The sequence below is a fragment of the Ursus maritimus genome, unplaced genomic scaffold (assembly GCF_017311325.1).
Source record: "Ursus maritimus isolate PB19 unplaced genomic scaffold, ASM1731132v1 scaffold_25, whole genome shotgun sequence".
NCBI classification, from domain to species: Eukaryota; Metazoa; Chordata; class Mammalia; order Carnivora; family Ursidae; genus Ursus; species Ursus maritimus.
The window spans coordinates 11,944,408-11,971,242 of NW_024425008.1; the positions used below are offsets into that span (position 1 = coordinate 11,944,408).

At 42.9% G+C, this 26,835-nt stretch overlaps 1 protein-coding gene and 2 long non-coding RNA genes across 4 annotated transcripts in view; 2 read left to right on the forward strand and 1 right to left on the reverse strand.

Moving 5' to 3' along the window:
• Window positions 1-2,422: 2,422 nt before the first annotated feature.
• LOC103670270 lies at window positions 2,423-11,889 on the reverse strand. Its single transcript, XR_570532.2, has 3 exons — window positions 11,752-11,889; window positions 3,087-3,217; window positions 2,423-2,777 (listed from the first exon to the last, which is right to left on the reverse strand). It is a non-coding gene; the product is annotated as an uncharacterized LOC103670270 (long non-coding RNA).
• Window positions 5,075-10,528, forward strand: LOC103670264. The gene is made up of 2 exons (XR_570521.2): window positions 5,075-5,243; window positions 10,093-10,528. It is a non-coding gene; the product is annotated as an uncharacterized LOC103670264 (long non-coding RNA).
• Window positions 11,890-11,994: 105 nt separating the features above from the next.
• RPS6KA5 (ribosomal protein S6 kinase A5) overlaps window positions 11,995-26,835 on the forward strand; it is a 178,833-nt gene continuing 163,992 nt past the window's right edge. For both annotated transcript variants that reach the window (XM_040641535.1, XM_040641536.1), the window contains exon 1: window positions 11,995-12,120. In XM_040641535.1, coding sequence (XP_040497469.1) covers window positions 12,021-12,120 — 100 coding nt within the window. In that variant the 5' untranslated portion in view covers window positions 11,995-12,020. The remainder of the gene's footprint in view (window positions 12,121-26,835) is intronic.

The following is a 26,835-nucleotide window of genomic DNA, read 5'->3' on the forward strand; positions in this document are numbered from 1 at the left end:
ATGGGAGAGTTAGTTATCAAGAAGAGAATGTAAATATTCTTTATCCTTAAAATTGTATATGGCAGAGATTGAGAGGTGGACACAAGCGAGAAGTGTAGGGATGCTGTTACCTTCATCTTTTTTGGTGAGCAGTCAGGAGACAACTGCCTTTAGTTGATGGAATAAGAAGTAAAGGTAGATTATTGTAACACGGGAAACCTATAGAAAAGTGAAGTTATGTAACCTTATAAAGAGGAGAGTGGGTGTTGGTGAAAATGCATTAAACTCTCATTTATCTCATAAGGAGGAAACTGGATAAGGTATAAAAACAAATCAATCAATAATGATAAAAGCAAATTACTTAAAGCTATCGAGGTAACACCAGAAGAAGTACCTAAAAGAGATAAAAATGATTGTATACGAGGACTGGGAGAAAGAGGAGGTGGGTCAGAAATATTTTCACTATGCTTGTGTATTCAGACCTGCACCATGTTGGGGTCCTATCCACTACTCACCCACTCCCACTCCGTCTCCTTCTTCTCTAGCTCCCTGGCCCTATTTTGTCTCTTTATTCATTTAGAACCTTAGTTGTTTGTTTGTTTGGTTGGTTGGTTGGTTTAAAAAGTCAGGTAGTACAAAGGGATAATCTGACTCCAAGTCTCCACGAACATCTGATCCCAAACTAGAGTCTTCCAGCTGTTACACAAAATAGTCCATTTTCTCACAGAGTATGTGAGAACACCTGGGCATGTTCTGAGCTCTGCCGCCAGAGTAAGAAGGACTTGCTACAGGGCGGGGATGGCACGGGCAGGCTGATGATGTTGATGACGATGATCTGATCCTGTGTGGCTGGCATGGAGACAAAAGTGTTTACTACCTTTTTTTAGTTTCCTATCGCCGTGTCACAAACGACCGCAAACTTAAGCAGCTTGAAACAACATCCATTTAGTATTTCACAGTTCTGTAGGTCAGAACTTGCCAGATCAAACGGGGTCGCTGCTTAGGGTTTCACAAAGTCGAAACTGAGGTCTAGGCCAGGCGGGGCTCCTATGGGGGGCGGGGAGGGGGGGCTCCGGCAAAGAATCTACATCCTAGTTCATTCAGGGCGTTGGCTGATTTAGGTCCTTGCAGTAGGGCTGAGGGCCTTGTTTTCTTGTTGGTTTTTGACAAAGGGTTGCTCTGAGCTCCTAGAGGCTGTTCTCAGGGCCTTTCTATGGGGCACCTTCCACTTTAAAGCCAGCACCAGGATACCTCTCCTGAATGGGAGCCTTTTTATGCTTCTAATCTCTGTGACTTTGGCTGCCTGCTAGAGAAAACTCCCAGCTTTTCAAGGGCTCATATGATTAGGTTGGGCCCACCCAGATCATCCCAATCTTAAAGTCAACTAATTAGTAACCTTAATGACGTCTATAAAATCCTTTTGCTGTATAACATGACATAATCACAGGAATAACACCCGAGGACAAAGGTCACGGGGGCCATTTTATCGTTCTACCGCACTACTCAGAAAATGACTGTTATTTTTATATATATGATGTGTTTTATGATAAAAATAACATAGAAACATACAAAGAGGAAGTTTTAAAAAACATGCCCCAAATCTCACCAGAAACAGCCATCAACATTTGGAATCTCAACTGGGCCTTGTGCATACAACCCGAACAAAAAGATCAAGAGACAACTGTGGGATCTTACTTTGTAAACGACTTTTATTACTTTTTTTTACAGATTTTATTTTTAAGTAATCTCTTCACCCAACATGTGTAATCTCGAACCCACAGCCCTGAGATCAAGAGTCGCACACTCTACCAACTGAGTCAGCTGGGCGCCCCTGCGAATTACTTTTAAGTAAAATGATTAAAATTAATCTTATAGAAAAAGAAACAGAAGTAAAACAGAAGTTGCTGAACTTGCACTGAATGTTTCTATACCACAAAAAATCTTACAAGATCCCCTCTGAAGATAAGAAAAGCTATTATAAAAATCATCAAGAAGTTGGAACCATGCTTGCTTAAAAACCTGCAATGATTATTTCCCTACCATTAAAGATGAGTAAATGTACATCTTTCCAGCTCCTCCCACTGCAACTTTTCCCTCACTTCCCAATTTTTGTTCAGTATACAATTATTTTTAAAGTGTAAGCATTGCAGTATTTACATTTTGTTCTTTAACCATAAATTCCACAGCTGTTTAGTCTTCATTCCATATTTAAAACGATTCAAAACTCATCTTTGATATTTTTTTTAAATCCTTAATTCTGCTCTTGATTTCTTTTGGTTCATCCCTTGGTTGACTGCATTTCAGTATAAAGGACGTTTTTTAAGAATGTGGCAACCCTGAGTTCTTTCATGTTGCAGATTGACTGCCAATAGCCTTTATACTTAATGGACAACTTGGCAGAATACAAAATTCACGAATCACATCTTCATGCTCCTAACGTTTGTAGAGCTTGCTTTATTGTCATTTAATATTAGGTGTGGCTTTCGATTTTTTTTTTTAAAGATTTTATTTATTTATTTGACAGAGATAGAGACAGCCAGCGAGAGAGGGAACACAAGCAGGGGGAGTAGGAGAGGAAGAAGCAGGCTCATAGCAGAGGAGCCTGATGTGGGGCTCGATCCCATAACGCCGGGATCACGCCCTGAGCCAAAGGCAGATGCTTAACCACGGTGCCACCCAGGCGCCCCAGAGATTCAGCTAGTGTTGGTGGGGACTGTGATCTCCTTCTACTCTGCTTTGTCTCCACCTTGCTTCTCCTCCGGTCGGGTGGGGTAGAGTGGCCGCGGCATCTCGGGGACCTTGTTACGGGGAAGTTGAACAGGAGAGACAGGTTGTTAGGCTGGTAGACGAGGTTTTTTTTTTTTTAAGATTTTATTTATTTATTGGACAGAGAGAGAGACAGCCAGTGAGAGAGGGAACACAAGCAGGGGGAGTGGGAGAGAAAGAAGCAGGCTCATAGCGGAAGAGCCTGATGTGGGGCTTGATCCCATAACGCCGGGATCACGCCCTGAGCTGAAGGCAGACGCTTAACCGCTGTCCCACCCAGGTGCCCCTCGATTATTTTTATCTGGTATATTTCATTATTGTTCACTCTGAACAAATTTTACCTTGACACAGTGTGTGCTTTCTACCTGCTGACTCAATCTTCATTTCAGTTAAGTTCCTTCTGTTCCGTGTGTTCTGGGTACTTCTTCAGGCATGCCAATGACTCATGTACTAGGTCTCCATTGTTTATTTTCTGTAACGATCGCATTTTTGTAATTTTTAATTTTTCTTTATTACTTTCCACATTGTTCCATTATATTTTTTATTTGTGCTCATTTTAGTTTTGGTTGATTTTTTTTTAAGGTTTTATTTATTTATTTATTTATTTAGTGAGCATGCACAAGCGGGGGAGGGGATGAGGGGGAAGGAGAGAGAGAATCCCAAGCAGATTCGGAGCTGGGCGCAGAGCCCGACATGGAGCTTGATTCCATGACTCTGAGATCATGACCTGAGCCAGAATCAAGAGTTGGATGGTTCAGCCCACTGAACCATCCAGGAGCCGCCATATTTGTATGATTTCCAAGTGGCTTTCCTCTCTCTATTTTCTTGAGCTCTGCCACTCAGCTCCATCATCTTTTGTTGCTATATAATTCTTTATTTGTACCCCTCAACCTCCTCTTTGAGATTTTTTTCTGTAATTTTGTAATTTCCCCACTGAGATGGGGCATTCTTCTTCTTCCTTTTTTTTTTTTTTAAGATTTTAAAATTTACTTTAGAGGGGGGGAGAGGCAGAGGGAGAGGGAGAGAGAGAATCTCAAGCAGACAACATGCTGAGGGCAGAGTCTGACGTGGTGCTGGATCTCATGACTCTGAGATCATGATCTGAGCTGAAACCAAGAGTTGGACGCTTAACTGACCCCTAACCAGGGCCCCAGGGCATTCTGTTAAAGAATAACATGGAAGGGGTGGAAGAAAAATGTTGAGGCACTTGGGAGCTTCCTTTGGTGTGTTTCCAAATCTGTTAATTTCTTCTCCGTGAGAGAATGTCTCTTGAATTCTCAAATGTGGGCACTGAAGAGGTTACTGAGGCCCCCAGCACAGCACTCTCAGTCTAAGCTCTGGGTTATAATCTAGCAATTCCTTCTCCATCATTTACCCTATCATCTCCAGAAGACTCCTTTGGTGTAGAGGCCAAGTCATAGACAATAGAAAAAAATGAGCATCTGCCTGGTTTCTTCTTGGCATTGCCCTTCCCTGCTATCATCCTGGTTCTTGGCTACAACACTACCTGTTTCTCTTGTGAGGTCCTTGGACTTTGTTACTCATATCTAAATTTAAGTTATTTCTACAATTTTTGCTTCATCTCCATATCACCTCTATTATAATCAAGGTTCTTTGAATCAATTCCTAATTTTTACCTACTTAAAAAGGGGGCACATCACTATCAGAAATGAAAAGCCAGTACCGTTTGTGACAAATAGGAAGTAACTATTAAATGCAATGAAAACAAAGCAATGATAGTATGTTTTAGTTAGATACAGTTGTCTGCTGGAAGCGGAGTCTGAGAGCCAACATATTCCTGGTTAGAAAGAGAAATGACTACAAACTCGAAATAAGTTAAAGACCATTGGCACCAAACCAAGACTTTCTTCTCGATGTAATCACAAGTGAACGAGAACTCTCAATGAGTCACTTTTTCATTATGCTGTTTGATGTAATTAAATGACTGTCCATGTGCCACCTAAACTTGTTTCCTGTTCCCCAAGTAATACAAGGCCTGCTGGCCTTCGAGAAACCCCACTCTTATTCAAGGATCAGTGACTCGGTCCCTTGGGACTGTGACACTAGCATCTAAGAAAAGGTGTTTCCTGATTCAAGGCTGGAGACAGTGAGTGTTGGCTCTCAGCATTTCACCAATTTCAGTACCCATTTTACAGTATTTGGCAGGCAAACCTCATGGTTTGCGGTTTGAGGTTTTGAGAGTTTCCTTGTTTCATTAAAAACGGGGCTTTTTCTGTGTTTTTGCTTTGTTTTGTTTTTCGTGGCTTCCAGCAGATTTTGAGGGTTGGGGGGGTGCTGGGGAGGTGGGGGGTAAACATATCTTTACTGCCTTTCACTGGATGCGTCTGTGAGGTGCACAGCTCTCAAGTTTCTCCTGCTGTGCACCCGTTGGCACAGGTCCACACAGCCGGCGCTCAGACCAGATCTTCCAGCTTAGCCCAGCACTCCACGTCTGCCACATTCAAGGATTTCTGAGCTCGTATCTGGGACAACAGAAGGTAGAGTGCAGAACTGCCTTAATGCTGCTGCCCCCTCACAGAATTTCCTTCCCGTTTGCGGACTCCAGGTGTGGGTGCCTTCCTAACATCCTTTCTGAGAACAGCGGCCATATGTCAAGTTCAGCAGTGGATGGTGTCTTCCGAGAGTATGAACCTTACACCCCCTAACTGTTGGTCTCCGTATCCTGCAGTGACTCCCTGACATTAACTGGATCTCTATCACACAGAGGAGGCTCTGACCAGGTCAAAAACAGACTCAAGATGTCGATAATGTCACTTTTGACTTTTTTGAAAGGAGTTCTTTCCTCTCTGAGTGTATATCCGAGTGTTTTGATAGAGTCAGTTAGAGGGGGCAAGACGTGGAAAGCCTCTGGTGCTCCCTAAATCTTATAAATCCAAAGATGGGGAGCTTCCTGCTTACACGGCATGAATGGTGAGGTCATGAAGCTCTAATGGCTCACACGAAGGAAGGTCCTTCCCAACTTTGCTTCCACCCTTTCCCCCATGCTAAGGACAAGGGAGGTCACGGCATGGAACCATAGACACAGGCCCACAAGATAAAGGGGTGAGCGGGGTGGGGGGGCATTCTGGCACCAGGAACCAGAAAGCCTGATGAAAGGCAGTTTCTAAGGGGAACAAACATATTTTCAAGGTTTTTCTCTGTCACTCTTCTGGCCTTAGCAGAAACTGATGTTCTCCTGGACTCCATCCCTTTCCCAGCCTCTTCACAAACAGGTCTGCCTCCACTACTTGTCCATCTCTCAGTACTAGAGGGAACAGTGATATTTTCCTTAATTCCAGAAGTGACATCCAGACCGTCACCCACTGTCTCATGTGCCTTCCACAGCTTATCCTCCTGGGATTCCAAGCCATTCTCTATCACTGTTAGCTAAGCTCCTCCCACCCATTTTATTTGGTGTGTTCAACCACTGATTTGTTATTTTTCTTCCTACCCTATCTAGCACCATCACTACTTACGAGCAGTTGCTGTTGTTTCAAAACTCCAGTGTGCTTTCATTTACCTTCCTCTACTCTAATGGCTGTGCATTAGAATTGGACATTACAAAATCGGTTCTACCTAACAATCACTAGGGAACTTTATTTTTTTTTAAAGATTTTATTTATTTATTTGACAGAGATAGATACAGCCAGCGAGAGAGGGAACACAAGCAGGGGGAGTGGGAGAGGAAGAAGCAGGCTCATAACGGAGGAGCCTGATGTGGGACTCGATCCCAGAACGCTGGGATCACGCCCTGAGCTGAAGGCAGACGCTTAACCGATGTGCTACCCAGGCGCCCCACTAGGGAACTTTAAAAAAACATCCCCAAGTTCAGGCATATTCTAGAAGCAGGGGATATTGAGATGAGATGACCAAGTTATCCCCAATTCTACAAGGTAATCCCTGCCCACTTCCGGCCCCTCCTCCCTCTTTCTAGCCACAGTGAAGAACCTTTTTCACTCATAGGCAAACCTCTCAGTGAGCTCAGGTCCCCAGCCTCACCCACTTTTTAAGAGATTCTCTTCCTTGGTTCTCCTACCTCTCCCCGTCCACCTATCTCATAACTACTCAAACATGTCCCAGTATTTCTCATCTTAAAAGACAGTCAAATAGAAAACTACCATCTACAGATTATCCTGTCATATAACTGCTGTAGGCGAGATCCACCACTGGATGCTAAAATTAGTGGGTGAAAGTTTAAACAGAAACAAAGTATTTGTGCAGTCTACAAGTATCTCACGCACTTTCCAAATACTAATGAATTACAATGGGAAAAACAACACCTTTAGAGTAATCTGGCAAATGCCACCTTAAACAAATGTTCAAGGTTAACACCACAAGTAATAAGAATATAAACTTCTAGCACCCCTGATGTGGTGAATTGACAACGAGCACATCACCCCTGTTACTCTTGCCCAAAATGCATTACTTCAAATTTAATCATAACAAAACATCAGACAAACTCAAATCAAAGGGCATTCTTCGAAATACTTGACCATTGCTTTTCAAAAGAGTTAAGGTCATGAAAGACAAGGAAAGATGAAGGAATTGCCAAGGACTGGAGGAAGAGCCATAACAACTACATGTAATGTAGGATCCTGAATTGGATACAGGCACAGAGAAAGGACATGGTTGTGTTCCAATAAAACTTTATTTATGGACACTGAAATTTAAATTTCATGTGATTTTCATAAGTCACGGAATATTCTTCTTTTAATTCTTTTTCAACCATTAAAAAATTTAATCATTTTTATGGAAAAAGGGGTGAAATTGTAGAGTCTATAATTTAGGAATATTTTACCAATGTCAATTTCTCAGTGTTACTGATTGAACTGTGGTATGTGACATATTAACGTTAGAGGAAGCTAAGCGAAGGGTATGTGGAAACTGTATTGTTTTTGCAACTCTTTTGCAATTTAAAAAGTTTTTGAAAATAAAAAGGAAAAAAAAAACACGTCAAAAAAACTTCCCTGGGTCCCTCCAGCTAGGGCCTTCCTTCTCTATTTTCCTTCAGTGGAAAACTCCTGGAAAAATATGTCCACACACACTATTTCTACCCCTTCACCTCCCATTTGCTCTACCCAAACCACTCTGGATATTGTCACAAATGGCACCCGAGTTGGCAATTCACAGGATCTTTCCAGACCTCATCTTATGTGACCTCTCAGGGCATGTGACTCAGCTGGCCCCTCCCTCCTTCTTGAGACACTTCAGCTTCCAAGACACAAAACTCTGTGGGTTTTCTTCCTACACCTGCAGCTCTACCTTCTCATTCCAACATCTCAGTGTTGAAATTCCTTAGACTTCAGTCCTTGGCTCTTCTTTTCTTCCTTCTGTACATTTTTGCCCCAGGCAATCTTATTCATCTCTCTGGCCTCAAATACCATCTATCTGCCAGCGATTCCTAAATTTATAACTCCATCCTAGACCTCTCTGCAGAGCTCTAGACTCATATATCCACATAGCTCCTTAATACTGGCATTGGATGTCTCAAAATAAAACTTCTGATCTTCACTCTGATAATGTGCTCTTCCTTTAACTCATCCCTCTTATTAAATGATACCACCATCCTCTTCCATCCGCCTAGTTGCTCATGCTAAAAAACTTCAGTGCCATGTCAGGCACCCCCTTTTCCTCGCTCAGCAAATCCAATCCTTTATAATGTCCAAAAGACATATTTAGAAACATTCCATTCCTTACCATATCCACTGCACCCACTGCCATCTTTTGCCCATACTACAGCGATAACCTTCCAACCGGTCTCCCTGTGTCCCCTCTTGCTTCCTCCAGCCTAGGCTCCAAACACTAACCGCAGTGGCCTTTTGAGCATCACATTCCATTATATCATTCTCCTGTTTGTACTCCTTCCATTGGTTTGGACTTCACACAAGAAAAACTCCAAAAATATTAATAAGGCCTCCCATACACTTCATGATTGCGTCTCTGCCTCCCTCTCCCCGACCTCATCTCTTGATCACTGTGTTATGGCCCCACTGGCTTTCTCTCAACCCCTAACACACATAGACTCTTTGCCTGCCTCCGGACTTGGCATCTGCATCGTCCTAAAATTTTCTCCCCTACCCTTCCCCCTCCAGCAATTCCCTTGTGAAATAGGATAGGCTAGATTTTGCTTTGGTAGCAAACAACCCCAACATCTTGGTAGCTTATACCTGAGGTTTATTTACTGTTCACCTCACAGTCTGATGTAGGTCAGGGTGGCTCTTCTTGAGGTGGCACCCCCATATTCAAAACAGAGAACAGGGTTCTCTGGCCAGGCCTGGAAATGGCACACATCATGTCTGTCCACAACCCATTGGCCAGATCACAGTCACATGACCCTCGCCTAACTGCAAAGGGGGGGGGAAAGTAGTTTTCCTGTGTGTCCAGGAAGAGGAAATGAGATTGGTGAGCACCAGGCCAGTTTCTGCCACATCCTGGTTAAAAACTACTCATCTTTAAAGAATCAGCTTAAATAATACTTCCTTATTAAGGTCTTCAAGTTCCTCCAACCTAAATTAGGCCCCCCTGTTATATTTTATTGTAACAGCCTTGTTTTCCTTTAGAGCATGATCATTATGGAAAGTTCGCATTTCTTTATGTGATTACTTAATATTTATTTCAATTTCTAGACTGTAGGCTCTATGAGAGCAAGGATTACATCTGTTTTGCTTCCACTGTGTTTCTAGTGTCTTTCACAATACTTGGTATATAGCCAGTGCAAAAGTAGTTGAGTGAACAAATGAACAATTGCATGCAGTCATTCCCTGGTTCCAAATAGCACACTACTTGTGCAGGAGAAAGGCAAGTGAGTAGGCAGTCCTGGTTTAGTGGGATAAATGTTCCAGGCAGGTAAGCCCAGGTTGCTCAGGCAACCTGGAGGGGCTGTCAAGGCTTCTCTGCCTTCTCTTCCATGGCAGTCTAACGTAGGAGTCTGCAAACTATGGCCTGCAGGCCAAATCTGGTTACTGCCTGCCTTTTTATAGCCCAAGAGCTAAAAATGTCTTTTATATTTTTAAATGGTTAAAATGAATTAAAAGAAGAATATACTTTGTCACATGAAAATTATGTGAAATTTAACTGCAGCGTCCATAAATAAAGCTTTATTGGAACATGACCATACCCATTAGTTTACTTATTGTCTATGGCTGCTTTCACACTACAATAGCAGAGTTGAATAGCTGTGAAAGAGACCACTTGGCCTGCAAAGCCTAAAATATTTCTTGCTTGGTCCTTTAGAGAAAGTGTTTGCTGACCTTTGACCTAATCCATGCTTAGTTTAAAAGGTCACTTCTATGTGAAATACATCCAAGTGCCCATCTTTATTTAATCTTCCCCTTTTCCCATTCTCAGGTCCACTGCCAGAAATTAGGCCCCCATAAATTCTGCGAAAATCAAAAAAGAGGAGGCGAGAAGGGGAACCTACTATTTCACAGCAATTAGAGGAAGAAATTGGCAGTTACAGACTCCAACAGGTGAATACACAAGAGGAAAGAATCCTCAGTTACAGGCTCCGACAGGGAAAGATGTACACTGCCTCTCCTACATGAAACTGCAACTCAGCCAATGAGAAACCATCATCACCCTGAACTCTTGCTCTTCTCCAATGGACTTTCCTTCAAAACAACCCCTGCCAACTTCCTCCTTCTTCTCCAGAAAAAAATTCCTCTCCTTTGTTTATTGGACTTGTCTATGGTTTTACCATAGCTTGTGCATCCCAAGTTGTAATTCTCTGCTATTCCTGAATAATTCCTTTTGCTGGTAAAATAAATGGCTATTTTATTTTTTAGATTAACAGTTCTATCTTTGCAACAGTATTCTTGCCCTGTTGTCTTTCTCCTGTCCTCAGTCCATCCTCTCACCTTAACTGGAGCTAACTACCAAAAGAACAGCTTTGCTATTGCAACTACTCTTTGGGACTCCCCAACCTGTACTAAATAAAATCTGCTTAGCACAGTAGTCAAAGTTCTCCATTGTCCTCCATCACCTTACCTTTTTAGCTCTCTCTTGGGTCATACTTCCATCCAGTCTTATCAATTGCTTAACCCTTCCTTGCCTTCTCTACCTCTAGGCTGATGCTCACAGTTACCATTCCTGCATGAAGTGTCTGCTGCTGGTATTTCTATCTTACCCATCCTTTGAGTTGGTTATCTCAAATTCCTCCTTGCCCTAAAAGCCTTCCCCAGCTCCCCTACGGAGAATAATTATTGACATCTGTGCGATTCTCTGTATGACCGTTTTGTTTCAAATTCTGCTTTATCTTTCCTGTGTATATACAACTTGTTTCTCATGTTTGTATTGGAAGCTGTTTAGGCGCTGGGATTGTATTGTATTTTATTAATCTCTGTATCCATTTGGTGCCTTGGATGTATCTCGTACAAATTGGAAATGTCTATCCTTTGCAAACGTCCTCATGGAGAGCTGGGATTGTGAATTTCTGCGAAGTCTAGGAACTACCTGCATTTCCGCACAAATTCCACTTAACTGGTATTGGACACACTAGCGCAAGACACGCCGCCTCCCAGCTGGGAACACCTCTGGGGATCGCCCACCGGGACCCTCCGATGTCTGCAAACACGTGTGTGGGAAGCGCTTCCCTTCAGGCCCCTCCTCTGTCCACGGTGATTGGCGGACCACACGTTCCAATCAGCCCTCCCCGCCTCTTTCGGCAATAGCCAATCACAGACTCCGAGCGCCTCCTGACTACTAGACACTGTTTACTAACAGATCGAAGCTGGGGAATAAGGGGTGTGACCGTTCTGGGGAGGTCAGGGAAGGGGTCCTGACTGCGCGTGCGCACCAGCGGAAATGGGCGGAGCAGAACCTCAGCTCTCACCAATCGGAGTGGTAGCGTTTCTCCCTCTCCAGCCTCCCCGCCAAGCAACAACAATTCGAGGAGCGGGGCGGGGAGGCCCCTGAAGCGTCATAGAGGACTGCCCAATGGGAGCCGGCGTTGACAGATGCGCGCGCCCTGTGCCCAATAAGAGATAGCGGCTAGAATGGCTCCCCTACCTTGCTGACTGTGGGCGGAGCGGCCCGAAGGAGGAGGCGGCGGAGCAGGGGGCGGTTTGGTTGCGCGGTACTAGCGGTGCCCGCCGAAGGGGGAGGAGGCGGAGGAGCGAGCCGTGTGGCCAGAGCGGGAAAGAGACTCGTCGCTGCGTCCGAGTTCTGGAGCCGCCGCACCCCGGCTTCTGGGGCTGCAGCAAGAGCTCTGAGGGGCCGGGCGTCCTCTGTCTCCCGGGTCCCCGCGTAGGACCCCGCGGGATCGGAAAAGGCAGAAGATGGAGGAGGGCGGCAGCGGCGGCAGCGCCGCGGGGACCAGCGGGGACGGCGGCGCCGGGGGAGAGCAGCTCCTCACTGTCAAGCACGAGCTGCGGACGGGTGAGCGACCCCGCCCTCTGGCGGCCGGGCCCGGCGCGGGGGCGCGCGAGCACCGCGGAGTGCGGGCCCGGGAGCGCGGGGCCGGAGGGTGGGGAGCGCGGGGGCGGGCCAGGGCGAGGCCTCGCGGGCGCGGGGAGCCCAGGGGGTCCCTGGCGGTGGGGGCTCACCCTGGGGGGCGCGGGCCGAAAGTTTTCCGGAACCCGGGAATGCGCGGCGGGCGCGGGGCGTTGGGGCCCGCGGAGCGGTGGACAGCTGCCTGTTGGCACTAGTCTCTGAGGATGTCTTCGCGCCCCCTTCCCGCACAGGTGACAGATCTGTCACTGCATCCTGTCCGGGTCGAAAGGTGCGCCTTCCTCGGTGTGGGGTGAACGACGCTTTGTTTTGGAGCCTGACTCGCTTCTCCTCCACTCCTCTGCTTCCCTAGAGGTGGTCCCAGTTGGGGTTTGTGGAACCATCCCCTAAGGTGCCGGGGTCCTGTGCGAGCTCAAGGGATGGCTGTCCCCAGGGCTTTTCATCAGTCCAGTCTGTAGTGAGGCAGAGAGGGATCGCGGGCTCCAGGGTCTGAGCGCTTTTATTTGCAATTATCGTGAAATACTATACTTGGCCTTGAATTCTTTCAGAGGTCTCTTGAGAAGAAGGCTCTGTAAATGTAAAGCTCTAAATAAAAGTGACTAAACCAGTCCGCTTTAGCGCTCACGTTCTAATGTTCTAACGTTTCAGATCACTAGAGTTGTCCCAAGCTTTATACTTGTTAGATTACTTTATTCGTTGTGTGGGTCCGAGCTGTTCATTTTGGAAAATGTTTATTTGGACTAATCAGTACAGTTGGGTTTAGATTTGTGGAGCCTAGTCTGGTATTAGAGATACTTTTTCATTTCTGGACAATACATTTTAATACATTTATCAATGTTCTTGTGAGCATTTATTAAGGTTTATGATTCAGCTTGCTTGGCATATAGAGATATTTTATTATGTAGACACAGAGCTTATGCAGCAGATTTCAGGTATATGCCAAGTACACCTTGTTACCATTTTGAACAGATTGTAAAGTTAGATCTGTCACCTGTTCTTTTCGTTTTTATTTCTAATGAGATGGCTGGTTAGCGTTCCACTGAGTGCCAGTGTGGTGACTTAATTTAAGAGGGATGTCAAATGCATGTTCACTCATTTCAACATTTTTTTTTTCCTTTGGTCGTTGTGAATTTCTTCTGTATCTTGAGCTAGTTACCCCATAATCTTTTTGAGTTCCTAACATAACCTGCATGGATTTGGTTGGTTTGATTTTTCTCTCTCTGTTTAGTAGACAACTTATGTTTTCAAAGGGCCATTAAGTCATTTTTTCAGAAAACATTTATTTAGTATTAATATCTGATTTGTGCCAGGCTCAGTGTCAGGTGCTCTCTGATGTGAAGATTTTGAATTTCTTTTTTTAAAATCTTATGTAACAATTCACTGATTTATATATGTAGAATTATGCTGTATCACAAAAGCTACTTGAAGTCATATGCTCCTCAGCTACTGACCATGGTGCATGCAACAAGCAGCTTTTTGCTAAATAACCAAAGAGCAACCTACTTGCTATGAGTAGTCAACCAACTGCTCAGTTTCTGGGTTTTGCAAACAATGCTAGTTTTGTAGAAAGCAGTGAGTACTGCTTTACTTCTCCTTCCCTGCTAACCATGTGAATCATCACCTTCAAGTTTGCGTTTTAGAAATTTTTCTGATAGATGGTGAGATTATACTGAATTCATTAGTACTGTTAACTGTCAAAGGAAGTGAACAGTCATTTTGATTTATTGCTGAACATTGAACAACTGACCGGATATAGTGGTCAAAAGTCCTGTTAAAATATAACTTGAAAGATTTGCTCATCTTCAGCCAACTGCACTCTTGTCAGCACATGATGCTATAATAGGCTCCAAAGAAATTTGACCTGATGTGGTCCTTTGCGTCTCAAAATGTGGACAAGCATTATAACCACATCAAGTCAGCAGTTGGTGATTTCCCATTCGTGCCCAACACTGTATTGTATGCTCTGGGATGGACGAAAAGCCGATGAAAGTCACATGGAAAGTGTTCCAGTTGTGTAGATTGAGTAGCACGCTGTACCTGGACATGGAATTGGAAGACTTAATTCTAAATCCTAGCTCTGCCACTTACTTGCTGTGTAGACTTGGACAAGTCACTTCATTCTTTCAGACTCACATCTCTCGACTACAAAATGTAGAGAGTTGAATGTGAGCCTGCTGGAAGAAGCAGTTTGCTTGGCACCTGCGAGGCACTCAGGAGAGGTTGGTTGCATATAGAGTCTGAAAATCACTCTGTGGTGGTACCTTTTCTTAAAGTGTGCAGTTTAACCCCATGTAACTTAGAAAACAAATCACTCATTTGGGGCTGAGCCTATGTCACATTGCTGGCTATCATCTTTTTCTGTGTATGTCTTGCCTTCTGAAGTAGAACTCCCCATGACCCTTGCTACTGCTTAGCAGCCTGTGTGTATATCTGCAATAACATCTAACACACAGTACTGTAATAATCAATATACTTGTCTGTGCTAGAATGTAGGGTTCTTGAGGGCAGACGCCATGTCCTTTGTCCATTTTCAGCCCCTGGATCTAGTAGGTTCTCAGATATTTATTGAATGAATTCATTGAGTAGATGAAAATGCAGGACCGAGCAACAAACATAGATTTATTGTATTTCTCAGTATCTTATAGATGTTAGGTCGTTGGTAAATTGGGGACATTAATTATAAAAACTGAAGAATGAAGAGTAAAGGATTGATTAAATCAGTTAAGCATACATTTCTTGACACTTTCGGTTTTCTAGGCTAAATGGTACTGATGATAGCAAAAATGACTAAGCACATGTCTTGCCCTCTGATAGTAGGGGTGGGGAGGCCATGTGAGTCAGTAATTAGGATATATTGCTATAAGTATAATAATAGATATACAGAGTGTAAAGGTAGCAAAAAAGAGATTAGGACTTTTAGGTTTTAAATAATCGAATCTCTCTGTTGAACAACAGCAAAAAAAAAAAAAAAAGAGAGAAAGAGAGAGAGGGGTATTATTGGAAGGATATTGCATTATTTTACCCATTCATTTATTTCATAAATATTTCACTAACTCTTATGTACTGAGTGCTGTTTTAGATGGCGGGGTCACAAGACAGATACATTCTTCCCATTGGAAGGGCAGGGTTGCATCAGAAATCCCTGGAACCAGAGTCATATGTTGTCTATACTCCCTTCATCTTGAATCTGTCCTTATTTCCATGTGATGGGCTTCATCCTTCTCCACTGCCATCTACATTTCCCACATGGGAAAGAACATGGCTACTGATAGACCCCAAGTTTTACATCTTACAGCTTTAGGTGTTGGACAGATACTGCCTTTCCCACAACTTCAGGTATAGAAATTTCAGGGCAGGACCTTATTGACCTGGCTTTGGTCAGATGCCCACTTTCAGATCATTCAATTAAAGCTAGGGAATGGGATCATGATTTACTAATGTGACAGCTGCTACTGTGAACATGGGGATGGGGGTGAAACCAAATGCTTAGGAGAGGCAGGGTTGCTGGGAAGACATTTCCTTAGATGTCCTTCATCAGGAGAGAGAGCCTAACACTGAAGAGAGGGTCAGGGAAGGGGTATTAATTATATATTGCTGTGTAACAAATTACCCCAAAACTTAGTGACTTAAAGCAACGTGATTTCTGTGGGTCAGGAATTCAGGAGTTGCTTAGCTTGATGGTTCTGACTCAGGATCTCTCATGAGATTGTAGTCAAGATGTTGGCCAGGACGGCAGTCATCTGAAGAGTTACTTGTCTGGGGCTGGAGCTTCCCCTTCTAAGATAGCTCACTCTCATGTTGGCAGGATGCTTCATTTCCTTGCCTTGGGGACCTCTCTATACAGCTGCTTGCATGTCCTCATGACATGACAGCTGGCTCCCCCAGAACAGGTGATCGAAATGAAAGAGCAAGGTAGATGCAGGATTGTTTATTTTTTTATTTTTATTTTTTAAAAAATATTTTATTTATTTATTTGAGAGAGAAAGAGAGAAACAGCCTGAGAGTGGGGAGGGTCAGTGGGAGACGCAGACTCCCTGCTGAGCAGGGAGCCGATGCAGGACTCCATCCCTGCACTACAGGATCATGACCTGAGCTGAAGGCAGTCACTTAACCAGCTGAGCCACCCAGGCGCCCTGCAGCAGTGTTTATTAGCAGACTTTTTGAGATAGAATTTACATACCATAAAATCTACTTGTTTTAATTGTACAATTTAGTGAATTTTAGTATATTTATAGAGTTATACAACCATCACCACAATCTAATTTTAGAACGTTTCCATCACCCTAAAAAGAAACGTCTTGCCCATTTATATCAGCCACTCCACATTTTCACCACCCATCCCCAGCCCTAGGCAACTGCTAATTCTACTTTCTGTCTCTGTACATTTGCCTAGGTACTTTCATGTAATAGAATTTTACAATATATAGCCTTTTATGACTGGCTTCTTTCACTGACCATAGTGTTTTCAAGATTCATCCATGTTACAGCATTTATCTTCAATTCATTTTTTTAAATTGACAGATACTATTCCATTGTATGGATATGCTGTATTTTGTTTACCTCATTAGTTGACTGACATTTGCATTGTTTTCACCTTTTGGCTATTGTGAATAATGCTGCTATGTACATTTGTGTACAAGTTTCTTGTGTGGATCTATGTTTTTGTTTCTCTTGGGTACATTCCAAGAGTAAAATTACTGGATCACATGGTAAGTCTGTGTTTAACTTTGTAACTTTTCCAAAATGGCCGTACCACTTTCCGGTCCCAGTCGCAATGTACAAGAGCTCCAGTTTCTCTACATCCTTGTTAACCCTTGTTATTATCTTTTTGCTTGTAGCCATCCTAGTGAGTATGATGTATCTCATTGTGGTTTTGATTTGTGTTCCCCTAATGACTGATGATGTTAAGTATTTTTTCATGTGCTTATTAGCCATTTGTCTATGTTTGGAGAAATGTCTATTCAGGTCCTTTGCCCATTTTTTAATTGGTTAATTTGTCTTTTTATTATTGAATGTGAATCTTTATGTATTCTACATATAAGTCTTTTACCAGATCTGTGACTTGCAAATATTTTCTTCCATAAAGTGGGTTGTCTTTTTGCTTTTTTGTTTTTGTTTTTTGATGGTATCCTTATAGGCACAAAAGTCTTTAATTTTGATGAAATCCAATTTCTCTCTTTTGTTTCTTGTGCTTTTGGTGTTGTATTTAGAAATCATTGACTAACCCAATGTTAAGAAGATTTATGCCTATTTTCTTCTAAGAGTTTTATGGTCTTAGCTGTTACATTTAGGTTTTTGATCCATTCGCTGAAAGACTGTTCTTTCCCCATTTTATTGTCTTGGCACCCTTGTCAAAAATCAATTGACTGTAGATATATGGATTTATTTCTGGACTCTATCCTTATGCCAGCACCACATTGTGTTGACTACCTTTTAGTAAGTTTTGAAATTTGGAAGTGTGAGTCCTCCAATCTTGTTTTTCTTTTTTCCAAATGGTTTTGGCTATTCTGGGTCTCTTGAATTACCATAGGAATTTTAGGATTTGCTTGTCAGTTTCTGCAAAGAAGCCAACTGGCATTCTAGTAGGGATCACATTGAACCTGTAGGTCAGTTTTGGGAGAATTGCCATTTTACCTTATTAAGTCTTCTGATCCAGGAACATGAAATGTTTTTTCATTTATTTAGATCTTCTTTCATTTCTTTTAACACCATTCTGTAGTTTTTTTTCTTTAAAAAAAAAAAAAGATTTTGTTTATTAGAGAGAGAGAGAGCGGGCGAGTGCACACAAGCAGGGGGAGGCACAGAGGGAGAAGCAGACTCCCCACTGGGAAAGAAGCCCAACCTGAGCTCACAGGCTCCATCCCAGGACCCCAGGATCATGACTTGAGCCAAAGGCAGACGCTTAAGAGACTGAGCCACTCAGGCGCCCAACATTTTGTAGTTTTCAAAGTATAACTTCATATTTCCTTTGTTAATTTTATTCCTAAATATTTTATTCTTTTCAATGTTATTGTAAAGGATTTTATCTTACTTTAATTTCTGGATTGTTCATTGTAAATATATAGAGATACAATTTATTTCCTTTTGTTGATCTTGCATCCTGCAACCTTCCTGAACTAGTTTATTAGTTCCAATAGTTTTTTTAGTGGATGTCTGAGGATTTTCTACTTATAAGAAACTTATATACGTTTTCTACTTATAAGATATGCCAATAGAGATAGTTTTACTTCTTCCGTTTCAGTGTGCATATCTCTTATTTAACTTTTTTGCTTGATTGCCGTGGCTAGAACCTTTTGTAAAATGTTGAATAGAATTGGTGAGAGCACACATCCTTGCCTTGTTTCTGATCTTAGAGGGGAGGATTTAGTCTTTTACCATTAAGTATGAGGTTAGCTGTGGGTTGTTTTTTTTTTAAAGATTTTATTTATTTATTTGACAGACAGCCAGCGAGAGAGAGAACACAAGCAGGGGGAGTGGGAGAGGAAGAAGCAGGCTCATAGTGGAGGAGCCTGATGTGGGGCTCGATCCCATAACGCCGGTATCACGTCCTGAGCCGAAGGCAGACGCTTAACCGCTGTGCCACCCAGGCGCCCCAAGCTGTGGGTTTTTCATAGATGCCCTGTATCAAATTTAGGAATTTTTCTTCTTCTCCTAGTTTGTTTGGGTGTTTTTATCATGAAAAGGCATTGGATTTGTCAAATGCTTATTTTGCAATGATGTAGATGATCTTGTGGTGTTTGTTTTTTGTTTTATTGATGTGGTGTATTACATTAATTAATTTGGAGATGTTAAGCCTATCTTGCATTCCTGGGGTAAATCTTAGTCCTCAGTCCTTAAGTCAAGAGGGATTCAAGTGTATTTTGTATTTGCAGTCTACTGGGGAGAAAAACCTTCTCAGGTGGCAAGTCTCATGTTGTATCAGACCCAGCATTAATCTCTACTCCAAAGCAAGAAAGAATCTTGAAACCTCAGCTTCCTGGAGGCATAAGTGGTTTGGTGGGCAGGATTGAATTCTTCCTGTGAAAAAGAAGCTGATGCTTGGTGAAAGCTCTACGGAAAAATCTAACATAATAACATCATGTGTTGACTGAAACTTCGCAATTAAATACACTGTTGAGAGATGTCAGTCCCAGAATGCAGTGGGAGGGAGGGGTTGTCACAGTTATTCCCTTTGAGCTCCCATAATGATTTACAGATCTCTTTATGCACCTCAAAGGTGTGAGCACTCCTACATTTCTCTGGTTTGTCAGGGAAGATGAATAGGGTTTAAAATAGAATCTTGCCCTCACTATGTTTGTCCCTAGCAGTGTCCCTTTGGGTTCAGCTGTAGCTGTTGCTCCAAAAATCAAGTAAGCTGCCTGGACTTTATACCTTCCTAAAGCACTGAGTGAGCTGACTATCTCACTTTTTTTTTTTTTTTTTTAATATTCAGTAGGCATTCTCCCCTCTGACTGCAGAGAGAAGGGAGGTAAATTTCCCAATTTTTAGTACAGTACTTGGTATTGCAGTTACTTTATTTCACACTCAAGTTTTTGTGTAGGTGTGCTTCTTTTTATAACCAGTGTGTTCCTGACAAAAAAATTGTGTAAATAATATTTTTGTATATCAAATTATTTAGAATATAGTAGGTAAACTTGCTACTTAAAAGGATTTTGTGATTAACTCTTGAATTAAAACTTTTTTGATTAAGTTCCCTATTGGTAGCTTTACTGTTACCATGTAGGCTTGGCCTTGCATTACTGTTTTCTGACACCATCCTTACAATTTAGGTAGCTGCAAATAGATAAATGATGGAGTCTCATGTAGTATGCTGAATAAGTTGTCCGTGTCCTAACCTGAAACCTGTGAATATGTTTCCTTGCGTGGCGAAGGGACCTTGCAGATGTGATTGAGTTAAGGCTCTTGAGATGAGATTATCCTCGATGACCCAAGTGGGCCCCATGGAATCACAGGGTCCTTATAAGAGGAGGGTCAGACTTGGAGAGGGGGATGTGAAGATGACAGCAGAGGGAGAGAAGGGGATGTGGCGGTGGGAACAGAGCCTGGAGTGACGCCACTGCTGGAAGGGCCCATGAGCTGAGGAGTGCGGGCAGCCTCTGGAAGCTGCCAATTAGATATTTCGCTAGTGTCCCCAAAGAGCGCAGCTTGGCTGTCACCTTGATATTAACTCTGTGAGATTCAGTTTCTGACTGCCGATCTCCCGAGCTGCAAGAAGACAAATGTGGGTTGTTAATAAACGATGAAGTTCATGTTGATTTTTTTAAATAGCAATAATAGGAAACTAATAAATCGTGCTTAAGATTGGATGAGCCAAGAGATCATTTTGCCCCAGGCCTGGGTAACTCGGTATGATAATGCTGTGAGGCAGTCAGTTATTTAAGCAACTATTTTAGTAGAAACTGGTAACAAGTGTTCTTATAGAAGTAGAATGGTGTCCTCTCTAAGAAATTCCCAAGAAGACATTCCTTTCTGATCTTAGTACCAACCCTAGCTGAGCTGCTTTTGACCAGCTGTCCTTTTTTCCATAGGAATGCTGTGAAGTGTCCCTCTTTTATCAAATTGGTACTAGAAAGCTCCACAGCTCAAGCCTGTAGCAGATACAGTTGTGGTCTGGCATGCATCTCGAGCCTCTTTTTTTTTTTTTTTTTAAGATTTTTATTTATTTATTTGACAGAGACAACCAGCGAGAGAGGGAACACAAGCAGGGGAAGTGGGAGAGGAAGAAGCAGGCTCTTAGCGGAGGGGCCTGATGGGGGGCTCGATCCCAGAACGCCGGGATCATGCCCTGAGCCGAAGGCAGACGCTTAACGATTACGCCACCCAGGCACCCCTCGAGCCTCTTTTTAATATCATTTTATGTCTCTAATCTTTCTTCTTTTTCTTTCGGCGTTCTTATACTTTAGTTTATCCAGGTAATTTGCCTTGAACCTTTTCTGGATCATGGGAGGAATTAAATACAGTTATATACACAAAGCATAAGTAATATGGACAATATGGGAAGATATTTGACTTTCTATTCAGTGTTTTGTTTCTTAAATAAAATCTTTGTCATATGGTGGTCTTGCTATTTTTATATGTCTCCGAAAAGGAAAAAAGTGAGGTCTTTGATTAACTAATAGCACTTTGGGTTTTTTTTTTAAATGATAAAATGAGAGGAATAATGAGAAATCAATAAGATAGAGGCATACTTCTATTGGCAGAAGGGTGGAGAGCATACACAGGCCTGTCTTTGTACCAGGCGGTTTTCTACATTAGTGGAATATCCCTTCATTAGCTGGAAAATTCAGTCAACTGAAGCACTCTATCCTCTAACCACGTCAATACTGGAGCGGAATTATACGTTTTTCCTAAAGGAAAAACTATTCAAAATATGCAATAAGGATAATGTTGCACCTCATCTAAATATGTTGTTGCCTTAAGAGGCATGAACACTGAATCCTAGCAGTTTTGCAGTGACGCTTTCCCATGAACTTACCCCCATTTGTCCTTTATATTTACATCATCTGTTTTGTAAGGAAGCATCCTAATTGTGGCTACATTAAGATAAATCTCATGGTGCACACACAAATCAACCTCATAATCTTGACCTAAGTTTGCCATGTATAAGTTGGGCAAAACAGCCACAGTTTTATTCATCCAATAAGGATAGTTGAATTCCTGCTGTCTGTCTGGTACCGTAACAGATGCGGAGTTTTAGCAAGGAACAAATTAGATATGGCTCCCTCCCTCATTGAACTATATCTAAGAGAAATACCTTAAATACATAATCATACAACCAACTATATGTTTGCAATTGTGAAAATCTCTGTGAAGAAATATAGGGCTCTGTGAGAGAGTCTAACTGGCGGGCCTGGCATCATGTTAGGGGTGAGGAAAGGCTTCTGTGAGGTAGTAGCATTCAGGCTGAGGCCCTGGCTCTCACTGGGTGGTGAGTGGGGCAAAGTGACACAGATGGTCCTAATGTGGGAAATGGCTTAGCACACCAGGGTTACTGGAAGACAGGCCTCTGTGGCTCGGGCATCATATCCAAGCAGGTGAGTCACAGGAAATGAGGCTGAAAAGGTAGCCAGGGCCATTTTGTGCAGGGGTTTGGGGGTTATGATAAGGTGTTCAGGTATTATCATCCTGAGTGCAGTGTGAGGCCTTGAAGGATTTTCCCAAGACTAGTTTTGCACCGTAAGCAATGGCTCCCACTGCTATGAGGAGAATAAGCGGGAGGATTGCGAGAAAGGAAGCCAGTTGAGAGCTGTTGCAGAAGTTCAGATGGAACGTACAATTTGGAGTAGGGGACAGATTAAGAGTTGTGAATATGCTTGAGATGTCTTTAGGAAATAGAGTCAGCAGAACTTGGTGTGGTATTGATGGGGGTTTTCTGGCTGGAACAAATGTATGTTTGAAGGTGCTTTTTGTTCAAATGGTGTATTAATTTTCTTTTGCTGCATAACAACTTACCACAAATTCAGGGGTTGTAATAGCACCCATTTATTAGCTCACAGTTTGGTGGGTTAAAAGTCCTCCCAGCATGGCTGAAATCAAGGTGGTAGCCACACTATTCTTATCTGGAGGCTCTGGGTAAAAATCCACTTCCAAGCTCATTCTTGTAGTTGGCAGATTTTAGTTCCTGTAGTTGTTGGCCTGAGGTCCCAGTTTCCTTGCTGGCTGGCAGCCGGGGGCCTCTGTCAGCTTGTAGAAGCCATCTGCATTCTTTCTCATTTGGCCCTTCCATCTTTAGGCAATGGAAATTCAAGCGCTTCCATGCTTGGACTCTGACTTCTAGATCCTCTTCTCTAGGCTGTGTGATTAGGTCAGGCTTACCTAGATAATCTTCTTATCATTAGGCCAATGATTTGGGACCTTAGTTACATTTCTAAAAATCCCTTTACTGCAAGAGTGATATCATATTCATTCACTCAAGGGAAAGGAGATCATGTAGAAGGTCATGGGGGGCTCATCTTAGAATTCTGCCTTAGAACTCACAGATGGTGAACCAGGGATGATGCAGATGGGGTGGGCAGGAAAGATAGGACCCAATTTTATGTGGATCAAAGCAAGTTTGAGATGCCTTTGATATATTTTAATGAGCATATATGGTAATAGTAATCAGGGATAATGAAAGCTTGCCCTGTGCCACCTGGCAGGTGCTTTCACCAACTCATTGAATCCAGACAATAACCTTATTATTCCAGTTTTACAGATGGGGAAACTGAGTCTTTGAGAGGTTCCATGACTTGTTCAGGTTTACCCAGGAAGTAAGTACAAGAACCAGTTTTGAAATGTAGGCAGTCTGGCCCAAGGCCCATCTAAACCACTGTACTTTGATTCATTAGTGGGGTATGGGTCTGAAGCTTGGAGAAGGTGTCTGTGTTGCAGGTGACGGTCCTAGCATTACTGGCATTTAGCTGACGTTGAAAGCCCAGGTGGAAGTGAGATCATTTTAGGAGAGACTGTAGAATGCAGAGAGGAAGAGGACTCAGAACTGAGCCTTGAAACACTCTAAAATTTAGAGGATGTGTAGAAAAGGAGTTGCTACGAAGGGACACTGAAGGGGAACACCCAGAAGAAAAACCAGGAGAGAACGCAGGAGTGCCATGGCTTGTGGAAGCCCAGGAGTGTGTCAGATCCGACTGGTCAGCTAACCACCTTATCTGGAGCAAGTGTGGGATGAGTTGGTGGGATAAGCCAGAATGGAACAGGATGAGGAATGGGTGCGAGTGAAAACAACTTTGAGAGACTTGGTTCTGGAGGAGGTTAAAGACAGGGACATAGCCGGAGAGAAATGGGGGGGGGGGGTTCAAGGTGGGTGTTTTTTGTTGTTTTAAGATGAGTGGTGCTAGAACATGCTAGATACCACTAGTCTGAATCCACTACAGAGAGAGATTGAAACTATACAAGCGAGAGGGGATAGCTGACGGCAGCAAGGTCCCTGAGAGGAAGGGGGACATGAAGTGGGGGCAGAGATTGGCCTCTGATAAGAGAATGCCTCTGTTCTTAGTATAATAAAAGGGAAGAGGGAGAGGATCATGAAGTGGGGGCAGAGATTGGCCTCTGATAAGAGAATGCCTCTGTTCTTAGTATAATAAAAGGGAAGAGGGAGAGGATACAGGTGCATTTGTAGATTTGGTGGCAGGAAGATACGGGAGTTGTGAGCTCGTGTATTTTTTTTCTCCTCTATGAATTGTGAAGCAAAGGCAATTCTTTATTCAAGAAGAGAAAAATCACTTCATTGTTCTAAAAAAATTGTTATTTTGGTCTTCTAAAAATTCTTAGATTTAGAAAAGCACACAAAAAGTTGACACAACGTACACGCTATAAGATGAGAGTTTACGGAATGTTGTAGAATAGCTTACAGAAAAGAGGTTTTCAGGCAGAGCCATTGAAATGCTTCTGTGCTTTCACAGAGGTCAGTTCTCTGAACATGTTCTCTGGATCATGCCAAAATTCTTAGTAAGCATAATGTTCTTTTTCTTCTTTTTGAAGTGTTTTATATTTAGTTCAGTTCTTCTAAGTTAAATTTATTTGGTACATGTATTGGAAAAAAAGGCTGTTTGTTACTGCTTTACAAGCATTTGTTTTCCTCTTGACTCAGTTTTCACATTGGCCCAATCATGTCATTCCAAAATCAGCTGGATAAGTAAACACTGCTGTTTTATACACCAGAAGTACAGTGAGTCTTCAAGGTAAGTGACCCCGGCAATAAGAGAAAAGTGGGCAGCATTGTTTTAAAGTACACAGATATTAAATATAACTTTGTTCTGCCTCCAGCAGAATGCTGTCCAGAGACATGGTTTGAGGCCCAACCACAAATCTAAACAGCTTCAGAATAGCTTACCACCTGGCAGTTAAAAGGAACCTGATGTGCTGGCTGTTTAGCGTATTTTCCAGCCCAAATACATTCCCTGCAGTTGGGCTAGTTGGACCCTGCAGATGGGGGTTAAAGATTATTTAGAGCACACGGCTATGTGCGTGCTGTCGATACAGTGCTGGACACCCCCAGGGTTAGAGCTCATCTGATAAATGGTTTTAGAAATCATTTATTTCCCCCTGACAAAAAGAAAAAAGAGCTAAAATAGCAGAGGAAGATTTGTTTCTCACTGCATACAATTGTCACCTTTTGACTGAAACTAAAATTAATCCAAGAAGCTTATGTTTTTGTAATGTTGAGTAAGAAAAGACAAGATTTCATAAGAAAAGTTATTTTATAACTTTATTAGGTTGGTCTCAGCAAATTAGATGCTAAATACATACTTCCTAGTTGGTGTATTAAAAATAAATCCCAGCATATTAAATAGAGGGTTGAGTCAGATTGTGCTCTCACACCTCTTTTTGCAATCTTCCACTTCCTCAGAGAGCTTACTCCATTTTTTCCCCTCCCCTTTCCCTCATCCTCAAACTCTCCTTCCCACGAGCACATTTGAATCGTCTTGTTAAAAAAAAAAAAAAATCTTTGGTGGCCCTCTAGTTTTTGCTGTCATGCTCTTTTCCACCAGTTTTTGAGAGAGCAGTTTATACAGCTGTTTCTACTTCTTTATCTCCCGTTCGCTCTTTGATGTGCTGTCACTTCAGGCTCGCATCTCAGTCTGTCGGGCATAACGGTTCCCTCTAAAATCCCCAAGGTCTCCCTATTTTCCTGATCCAGTGGAAACGGCTCTGTTTGATTTAACCGCTTTCACAGCAGTTGGTGCTCAAGTGTTTGTACTGTCTTCCCTTCACCCAAGGACACCTTGCCCTTCCTCCCGGTTCTTCTCTTTCGCCGGCTGCCCCATCTCCCTCTTTCCCTGGCCTCCGTCTCTCTGCGAGTCTCAGAAATGTTGATAATCCACTGTCAGCCCTCTTTTCTTGTAAATGTACATGCTCTTCCTGGGAACTCAAATATCATCATGGCTTGAACTACTGTCCAAGTCTGTTTTCAGCGTAGCTTTCTTCATTGCGTTTCTGATCAGTTACTTACTGCCTGCTGAGCATAAAACATGTGGGTAGCCCACAGGTCCCTTCCACTCTCAGGTTGAGTAATGCTTCTTCCTCCAGCTTTTCATATTATATTTAGTGGCACTGTCATTCTCCATCCTGCCAGGACCCTAGCTGGAAACGTCCTGGGCTTCCTCCTCTACCTCACATTCTCCCTGCCTACCCATTCGCTTTGAGACCCATCCTGTTAGTTTATAACTCGGAAATATGTCCCTTATCTGTTTCTTGCTCACCCATTGCCACTACCACAGTCTTAGATCGGTGTCCAACCTAATGGTAATAGCTATCATTTATTGAGCTTTGTGTGTTAGGAGATCTGCCAAGCATTTTGTGCGTCTCACTGAATTCTCACCACACGCCGATGTGATTAGTGTTGTCTCTGACAGCTGTAGTGCACAAGCTCCCACCCTGGCTGCCGCACTCTGGAGTCCTGCTGGGGCCAACAGTCCTGTGTGGGCTTCAGCTCCGTAACTCATTGCAGTCTGATGGTGTCGGGTTTCAGATCCACGTGCTGCACGTTTTTCACTTTCTGCACCAGGACTTTGACTCCTGTTCTACGGTTAGGATCCTAGGGGGAGCTGGCTCAGCAAGCGCAAGGGCAAACCCCAGAAGTGTCCGGAGTGAACGTCCGGCTGGGGCACTCTTCAGTGATGGGGGATGGAAGCCCATAAGAAGTGC